General features: G+C 33.7%; 1 protein-coding gene across 1 annotated transcript; it reads right to left on the bottom strand.

The window, feature by feature from the left end:
* Positions 1-2017: 2017 nt before the first annotated feature.
* Positions 2018-6015, bottom strand: LOC107765422 (putative serine/threonine-protein kinase PBL11). Its single transcript, XM_016584062.2, has 6 exons — positions 5617-6015; positions 4298-4623; positions 3818-3953; positions 3575-3717; positions 3326-3449; positions 2018-2722 (listed from the first exon to the last, which is right to left on the bottom strand). Exons 1-6 carry the CDS (start codon positions 5672-5674, stop codon positions 2256-2258), a joined length of 1254 nt encoding a protein of 417 aa, XP_016439548.1. The 5' UTR covers positions 5675-6015; the 3' UTR covers positions 2018-2255.
* Between the last annotated feature and the right edge of the window lie 4183 nt (positions 6016-10198).

Raw genomic sequence — 10198 nt, 5'->3', positions numbered from 1 at the left:
CTAGATCAGTATATTATGCTGGAAGTCCAGTATATTATACTGGAATATTTTTCGGATTTTGAATAGTGTTTTCGTTCAAATTTATCTTTACATGAAAAGTGGCTAAATTTAAATTAATTTTGAAATTGTGGCTATTTTTCAATTATCACTTATAAATCTAGCTATTTTTTAATTTCACCCGATAATATTAGATCAATTCTAGCAAATATGTACATAAAATACTTAATTTAGCGAAGAGACTATGGGTTCACGTGCCCCATAAAATAGACTATAAATTCGCCTCTGCTATAGGTATAGTTAAGTGATTTTTCTGTTACAAACGAAAAAAAGTTAACTTAATTTCAGATAATTGAATGACTATTTAAGTAATGAACTGAAATTAACTAAGTAAATTTGTTCGAGTTGCGAAAGTCTGAACGTATCAATTCTAGCAATGTTTCTCGTTACGTAAAACCAAGAGCAGTGTTTGCTCAATAGTGCCTAGTTGTAATAGAAAAGAACGAATCTTTTATTAGTACTTCCAATAATTATATAGGAATGTCAAATAACGTATGGCTATCTTCAACCGATGATGAAAACAAATATGCTAGATGCCTATAATAGGTGCGCAACTAGAAGGTTAGCTACAGCCGCCTACAGTTTCGGCGATTCAATAGTTTTTGTTCAAATTTTGTGTTTGTATTAAGAAATTCATTAAATATATATAAAAATTAATTTTAAAACTCAATTACTAATACCTGATATCACGATCTTAAAATATAAAATCTATAAAGTTCAAATTCTGACTCCCCTAATATATATTACATAATAGTTTAGGACATTAACTTCACTATAGATCTGATTTCAGTATCACCAAAAATACTTTTCTTTCTTGCCGTCAACTATTCAGGGACCACCCCACGTAAAAGGAGATTTCAAAGAAAATATAAGATCTGATTTTTTAGCCAAAATTTAATCAAAGAGCAGTTTTATTTTTGATGCACAAGTAAATAGGTTAGAATATTTTTTTCCCTTTCCTTTTACGTTTATTTGAGCTCATTGTTTTTTTTCAAAATTTTCATTAAGGAAAGTCAAAATATAAAAAAATAAACTCATCAAAAAATAGAAAATTGTCAATATATATATATATATATATATATATATATATATATATATATATATATATATAAAATTTATTTTTATCCATATTACCCTGCCCGTGTCTTCAACAACTCATAAAATGGATTTAATTTAACCAAACCTCCAACAGATTAATTTTTTTCAATCAAACAATAGATTAATAGATTAATGTATTATCATGGATTTAGCCTTATATATGTCACTTCAAAAAGGTGCAAAACAGTTGACTCTTTCAGACAACTTTACAATTAGTAGATGGACAGATTTGACCAAATCAACGCTAAAGTCAATTTTCTCACCCTTTCCACTCTTTTATAACGGTGGGGAGACCAATCCAAATAAAGAATACTAAACAAAATAAAGGTGTAAGAATTGGTTGTCTTAAGGAAATGGGAATGGTGAAGGTTTTATCCTGTTAAGGCAACTTATCAATATACATTATTTTAGTCCTTGGCTAATATCAAGAAAAATCGAAGTACAACTCATTTTGTCATTTCCATTACTAATAACTAATACTTTTCTCAAGTTCTGACTCAAGGTTACAGGCTGGAGGCACATGAGCCGATTGCTCAACTAGTGAGCCTATCGGACTTTTGATCTTTAAGGATTCCAATAAAAATGTATGACCGTTTTTAATATATATACACATATATGTAGAATTCTTGCCGGGGTTAACGGGGTCCAATGACCCCTCTACTCAAAACATAGGTCCGCCTCTGCATCACATGCCGATAAAACGAAAAACAGATTCGAATATAACTTACATGCACAAACGGTACGGTAAAGAGAATCTTTATAGTACTATTCAATGTATTTAAACTTGTTGTAGGTAAACCTGTCTTATTTTCCATGTTAGTGACTTGTACAGGGTAAAATTTCTTTAATACTGATTTTAAACTCATGAAAAAACAACTTATTACAGCAAAACTCTGCACTTCCAAGACAACAAAAATTTTACTTGCAATACATTATACATCTCATGAATCCTCATTTCAACAGCCATCTGACAAAGCAAACAGAAAAAGAAAAAAAAAAAACTGTACATGTTGTCGAATATTTTGGTACGCTTACATGCCAGAAGTTCCTTAAAATTGGATGTTAGTACCTGGCGCGCCAAGTGTGTTTACTTCTGTCTTTTAGATAGAATGAAGCGAAGCTGAAGGTCGAGGATAATTTGCTGCACGGGGAGTCTCTTCTGAACTGCTTCTGCATGACCTGTTGAATTCACTACTTGATTGACTGCTAATAAGCCGATTTAACTGCTGATCCTTGTTAGTATCATTTTTCGCTGTATCTTTGGATTCCTGAAGCTGCTCTAGAGCTGTTACCACCTCGTCCATTGTTGGTCTTGACTTGGGGTCCATGGCTAGGCATTGAAGAGCAAGGTTCGCTACCTTAAGGGCACGAGTGAGCGAATATTGTCCTTCAAGCCGGGAATCTAGAACACGGAAAACTCTACGTTTGCTTGTCAAATAAGGTCTTGACCACCCAACAAGACTGTGTTCCCCTGTTGGTCTATTCTTGTCTATTGCTTTCTTACCTGACAGAATTTCCAAGAGAACGACTCCGAAGCTGTATACATCACTCTTGGCAGTAAGATGACCTTCCAAATAAGAGAAACATATGGAGGTTAGAAACTAGATGTGCCATTGCATTATGATGAGTAGTGAATAGTGCTACAGCTATAGTTACTCTGTCCGTTGCATTTTATATCGGGTGTTTGACTGGTACCAAAAGCATCTTTAAATATGTCCCGACATTTCTATGGATAAAAGAGCATGTCATTAAGCGTAAAATGGGAAGTCTAAAGTTAAAGCGTTCCCAAATATAGAAAGATGTCATTCTTTTTGTAAAGATTAAAAAAGGAAGGGTGTCATATAAAATGGAATATGGGGAGTAATAAGCATGACAACTGTACAGATTTTCATGTAATTATGAGAGCATGATATTTTCAATGTACAACAATGAAGTTCGGTAAAATGCAGCTACGGTCTATTTAATTCACAAATAAAACCGGCACATCTTAATGCTCTCATCAATTCAGATGACCTCTAAACTAGAGTACATTTGCAGCTTGACACGAGTTGATGCGAATGTAACGTGAGAAATTCATTCAATGCAACTTGACACCACATAAAGGAACTATACAAATAATGTCATCAGATGGGAAAAAATGGAGTGGAACTGAGCGGCATGGATAACAAACCTGTAGATAGATACTCTGGAGCAGCATATCCATACGTTCCCATTACCCTCGTAGAGACATGGCTTTTGTCGCCAGTTGGACCATCCCTAGCCAATCCAAAATCAGAAAGCTTGGCATTGTAGTTCTGTAGATATGAAGTATAAAAGCAAATGCATCAAATCAGCAGTCAAACAACATTAGCATTAACGTATTGATGGTCAAAGAGGATGAAAGAGAGCTAAGCGACCCTTAAACATGCGATATACTTACCGAGTCAAGCAAGATATTAGAAGTCTTGAAGTCCCTGTATATAACACTTGTTTCTGCATTGTGAAGAAATGCAAGGCCCCTCGCGGCACCAAGGGCTATTTTCATACGGAGGCTCCAAGAAAGTGGCTGAAAGTATGAACCTCCTGAATCAAGGAAAACCTCATTTAATATTAAGATCTAACAAGTCTAACCGATAAACCATAATAACCAAACTGGCAGATAGGAAAGAGATTCAGAACTTACTCCTAAATAGATGATTCTCCATGCTACCCTTAGGCATGAACTCATAGACTAGAAGCCTGTGATCATCCTCTAAGGAATAACCAACCAATTTTACAAGATTTGGATGACGTAGTTGACCAAGATAATTTATCTCAGCCTGCAATTTTGTAAGTTCAAGAAGATAAAGACATTCAGCTATCCTGCTTGAAGATATTTAGCTGTCTTTAATTGGAAAGTTATAAATTCATACCATGAACTAGATGCAAATTAAGTAATCCTACTCACTGATAACAACATTATTAACCATATATTTACCCCATTTTACTACGATGTACCATGCAAAGTCAGTTATTAAGTACGTACAATTTCTACAATGTAGCATGCAGATAGGCAACCTAATAATAGTTCAAAATTACATTCATTTGCTCGTACATAACAAACTTCAAAAGAGGATCAATTCTAAGATCATGTTGTAAATCCAAGTGGCGAAATTGAACTCACCAGCCATTCCCGGTGCCCCTGCAAACCTTCTTGATTTAACTTCTTCACAGCTATAACGATACCGGCGCCAGGCTTTGATGCTACGAGAGTTTGGTCATCAACCCACCCCTTGAAAACAGAACCAAAACCTCCTTCTCCCACTACACTGTCAGGACGGAAGTTTCTAGTGGCTGCCCGAAGTTCATTGAAAGTAAAACTCCTCAAGTTGGATGACTGCAAGATCTCACCCTCACTACGGGGAGTGGGGGGTACGGACCCTGATGACCTTTTGCTATATGAATTACTAGTCTCAGTACCATCTCCACTGACATTTCTCGAACCAATCCCTGAAAGAATCCATTTACATGTTGCAATCAAATGACACCTAAGAACAATAAACGAAGTGCACATATAAAAGCCAACAACTACTATCTTTGCAGCTCAAAAACTTCCATATATATAACAAAACCCTTCACAACAACATTATTACTGTAGTTGGAAGCAAAGCCTTTGCAAATCTGCATCTGCACTTCTCATGACACCATAACTTACCATGCAAAATCCAATATCAATCTGCTTCTCAAATTATCTTCCTTATCCTGTAGCTCTACCATTTCTTTATTATTTATTTATTTATATTTTTGGTAAGCTCCTCAGCAACTTTAAGGGCATCCTTCTGTTTCTAATTTACCTTTCTTTCTTCTTCCTTCTTCTAATTTTTTTCTTTTCTTGAAGCAAGCAAATCATTTGAACCATATAGAGCCAGAATCAGTGGCGGAGCCACATTGAAGCAAGAGATGTCAAGCGACACCCCTTAGCCAGAAAATTACACTATTTTGCTAGATAATTTTTTTAAATTTTATGTATATTTACTATACTTTGACTCCCCTTGACTTTTCGATGTATCTAATTATTTATATTTTGACACCCCTTTATGAAAATTTTGGATCCGTCACTGGCCAGAATTAACCAAATTGAACTTCAGGAGCACTAAGTTGAAGCTGTTTTTTTTTTGGTTTCCCTACTAGTATCCAGTGTCGGTAGCCGCATTGGGGCCCACAAAATCCGCATTCGCGCCGGAAAGATGTGGTAAAACAAAAGCTATTTCTCAACTGAGACCTCCGATTAAGTTGAAGTTGTTATAGTACTAATAGTGCATACAAGTAACCAAAAAAAAAAGGGAATAAACTGAAGAAAAAAATAATAATGCCAAAACCAAATAAGACCATACTTTAGTATTTCTGGTTCCCCCCTCCCCCAACCCCCACCCCGCCAAGCAGAGGAAAGCACGGAAATGGTACAGAATCAAATTCCAAAAGAGGATGGTTGAAGTGAAATACCTGTACCAGTATAAAATGTAGTCTCAGCTTTGATTTGGTTGCTCAAACAAATCCCCATTAGAGCAAAAACCTCAAAAGATTCTAACTTTATAGCTCCACAAGCAAAAAAATAAATAACCACCAACTTCAAGAATTCATAGCAACATGCTCAGAGAACCAAATTTAGATCCAATATGAACTAACAATTTTTTTCATTTTTATCTAATGCTTGTATTTCTCCAAAGCGAATTGCTTAGTTGTAAAGATAAAGTAGTGGGAAAGCCAATGGAAGTTGCAAACTTTCTCTACTGAACTGGGGTTCTAATCATTTTTCAATTTGTGGGTTTGAACTAAATTTATGTTAAAGAAAGTTACAGGTGAAAAGGAGAAGGAAAAAAAGGGGATTTTTATTGCTTTCTTGATTCTCTATTGGTTTTCTTAGAAGAAGCCTTTTTTTGACCATTTTGCTAAAAGCCATAGAAGGTTGACTTAGTCTTGCAGTAGGACAAAGACACTCAAAATAGCTTTATTAGTTGATCAGTAAATTATCAACCAAGCCTGTTTACAGCTGAAATTGACTTATTCGAATAATCCAAATTCGTGTTAATGTCGTCTCAAATTATTTGTCTAGTTTTTTTTACGAGCCCCTTAAAAAAATATTAATTGAGAATGATTTTTGAATATTTTATCATTATTTATATCTTAGGATATAATTTTTTTTTCATTAAATATTTACTCCATATTTTAGGAGTATTATTCAAGAATAATTACTACTTTTAAGGGTAAAATAAGAAAATAATTATAATTAATTTTGTCTTAAATTTTTAAAACGATAAATAATTTGAGATAGCTATTTTTAGAAAATACGATAGATAATTTGAAACGGAATAAGTAGATACGAGCAATTAAAGATAGAAGTACTTTCCACCAAAAGTTTCTTCATTTTCAAGTCGCAAAATCTTAGAATTCGAGAGCACTTATTAAAGACGGAGAAATTTCATTTATTCATCCTACCACACTTCTTATGCTACGACTGAAATTAATTTCTAACATTAGTTGGAATTGCTTAGCTGTTAGATTTTGTGTTGTGATTTTCTTTTAAGGTTGCTAGATTCTTGGTGATTAGTCATATCTTAGATTGTTTCTTTGGATTTATTAAAACTATACCATAAAAGGATTATTATGGCATGATTATTAAGATGTCTTTTGCTAGCTTCGAGAATCTTTTATAATAAAATTTTGCCCTTTATTTGAGGTCCTGATAATGTAATTATCAAAGCCCCTTGAGATCTACAATTTTAAGGTTAAAGTTGTACGGTATTTCTCTATTATCCATAATGCATTAAAAGTTGTTTAATTAATTGATGTCCGTCTTATTAAGGAATCATTTGTCTGTCAAATAGAATAGGCGTTTGGGCAAATATTTGGTGAAACGAAAAAAGAAGTATTTAAAATTGAAGTTAAAAAAAATAAGTATTTGGAAGTGAATAAAATCAAGAAAGTCTAAGTCTTTGATACCGTCAAACTTGAAATGACGGCCGATGGAGGGAAACAAAAATATAAGAACTGCACTTGTGCAATAATACAACTAGTATATAGAGTTAGCACACTTTTTATTTTAATTTCCTTTTTTTTAACATATAAGTATGATCCATAAAAGACACTTTTTATTTTCATTTCATTTCCTTTTTAACAACAAAAGCAACATACAGGAGTCTGAGACAGATACGTAACCTTACTCCCATCTGGAACAAATAAAAAGATTGTTTCCGATAGACACTCGGTTCAAGTCACACATAATCGCAACAATCATTAAGTATATCCATACAGTTATTAAGAAAGTAGAGAAGATTCAATTGACAACTTGAAGAGTGTTCTAATAAAACTTTTGAGTATTAGAGATGAACAATAATATCTAAGATTTAGTTGAAACAAGTAATATGAAGTTAAAAATTAAGATAGTTGTAAGAAAAGACGATCTCACCCATAACGGAAGGAAGTCATTTTTCCCCTTTTGATGAAAACGTTTTTCATGTAAAATATTTCCTTTCATACCAAAGATCAACAAATAATTTTCTCGTGAAAAATATTATTCTAAAAATCATTTTCCCTAAATACCAATCACACCCAAATTGAAAGGTAAAATTTTCATGTTGCGCTCAGTTTTGCGTCACCCATTTTATTTGTGTACACTTTTTTAAAAAAAAATTAACTGATACTCAATTTTTGGATAACTTCATATACATACACTTTTATCTTATTCTTATTATTTTCTTCTTCTTTGTGCTTAGAGTTTCTTCTTCTTATTCTTCTTATTCACAAAATGGGTTTGTTAAATTTATTATTGTTTTGAAAATTTGATGATTGAGATTCATTCTTTAAGTTATTTGAAGGTTATATTTCAAATTAAAGCTTATTTGGAGTGGATTTGGGCATTGAATCGTATATTGGATTATTAAAATTTGAATAACAAGTTTATGTTTTAGAACTTAAGATTTGAAATCTGAAGTTGCATTCAATAGATTGAACTACTTAAGATTTGAATTTCTGAAGTTGCATTTGAAAGATAAAATAACTTCAGATTTGATTTTTGAAGTTGCATTGACCAAATTGAATTACTTCAAATTCAAATTTCTGAAGTTGCATTTGAAAGATATAAGAACTTCATATTTTATTTTTGAAGTTGCATTGAGAAAATTGGAAATTAAATTACTTTAGATCCGAGCGAGTATACTTTGCAAATTTTTGTACAATGTGAGTATAATTTCAATGGTGGCACCAAAGGTGCTTATATATAAAATGCCCCAATTGAAAGAAATTGATTCACTAATGGGCTTATGGTTATCTATATGCAAGAATGAATATGAGATCAAAACGGGCTGAAGCTGAAGCTTCCCACCCAAACAGAATTCACAAGGGCAAGTTACACACCGGCTGGCCAAAATTATATTCTTTGTTTAATTAATATATATATATATATATATATATATATATATATATATATATATTGCGGCGTTATTTTTTTGGAGTGATTAGTTTTCCTATTCACAAACGCGTATGCACAGGACATGTTCTTGTCGGCCCAACTAAGGCCTTTAGCAAATTGAAGCACTATCCAGAAGGCCCAGGGCATCATTTTGATAAGAGATAGTATGATATTAGAGACTGTCTTGTACTGAACAATAAATGGGATTTTTACATTCCTATACTATATATGAAACTTTACTACCCTTCCTAATCAAGTTTTAACTTAATTACATGGGCATATACAATTTATCAATTATATACAAACGCGTAGTGCATTTGGATGACAGTAACATTTCCTTCATCGCGTTCGCATCCCCCAGTCCGCGTAGTGTTATTTTGGAAGGGCAATTATTTGTTCTTCGCGTTCGCGAGATTTCTTTCGCGATCGCGTACTTCTGCCTTTCCCTTCTTCGTGTTCGCAGCTCTCTCTTCGGGTTCGCGTAGAAACAAATAAAAGTTGGGCAATGGTGACTACTTCCTCTTCGCGTTCGCGTTCGCGTTCGCGTCCTTCACTCCGCGTTCGCGAAGGTATGCCATCCCATTCTTCGCGTACTATTTTCCGCGTTCGTGTAGGCCAGTCGTGAGCCATCAGACTTTTCTTCTCCGCGTTCGCGAGCGTGTTGTCGCGTTCGCGAAGGACAAGCTGGGCACACTCTTTTCCTTCTTCGCGATCGCGTTTGATGTTCCGCGATCGCGATGCTTTGACGCTTGGGCAAAATTAAAAGTCCTAAAAATGGGGGTTTGAGTTCATAACACAAAAATCAAATTGGAAGCTCGGTAGAAGGCAAATTTTAGAGAGATTCTTGCGTGGGTGTTTGGGGTAAGTGATTCTTATCCAGTTTTTATTAATTTTCATTATTGTACCTTTGAATCCATTATTTAATTCGGATTTTAATGGAGGAAAATCAAGATTTTTGTAAAATCTTCCAAAAAATAAAAATTTAAGATTTGGAGGTCGAGTTGTTATTGGAATTAGATAAAATTGGTATGGTTGAACTTGTATCGGAATGGGTGTTCGGATTTCATAAAAATTATGTGGGGTTCCGCGAGGCGGGCCCCGCGTTGACTTTTGTTGACTTTTTGGAATAAATTTTTAAGTCGACGTATTATTATCCGGAATTTATTTCCGATGAATTTTAATGAAGTTATACAATTAATTTGGATAGATTTGAGTTATCTGGAGGTCGATTCAAGTAAGAAGGCTATTTTGGAATATCGACCTAACTTCAAAAAGGTAAGTGTCTTGCTTAACCTCGAGTGGGGGAATTTTCCTTAGGCATTGAGTCTTATGTGCAATTTGTGTATTTGAAAACCATGTACGCGAGGTGACGAGTACATACTTGGTTTATATGTACAAATTTTATTGAGTTAAAGTCTTGAGCATTTTGTGTAGTAAATTGGATAATTGTTGGCATATATTTAATCATCTATTTGTCGTGCCTAAATCCTTGTTGTTGACTCTGTTGTTATATGACAATTTGATGTGATTGTTATTTGATTATTTATGAAATTTCGTGAATTTGCTGGTTTGATAATTATTGGAATTTAATTTTATTTTAGATTTTTTCCTCTGCAA

Source organism: Nicotiana tabacum, chromosome 2 (genome assembly GCF_000715075.1).
Source record: "Nicotiana tabacum cultivar K326 chromosome 2, ASM71507v2, whole genome shotgun sequence".
Classification (NCBI taxonomy): Eukaryota; Viridiplantae; Streptophyta; class Magnoliopsida; order Solanales; family Solanaceae; genus Nicotiana; species Nicotiana tabacum.
This window is presented reverse-complemented; position numbering and strand designations above follow the sequence as displayed.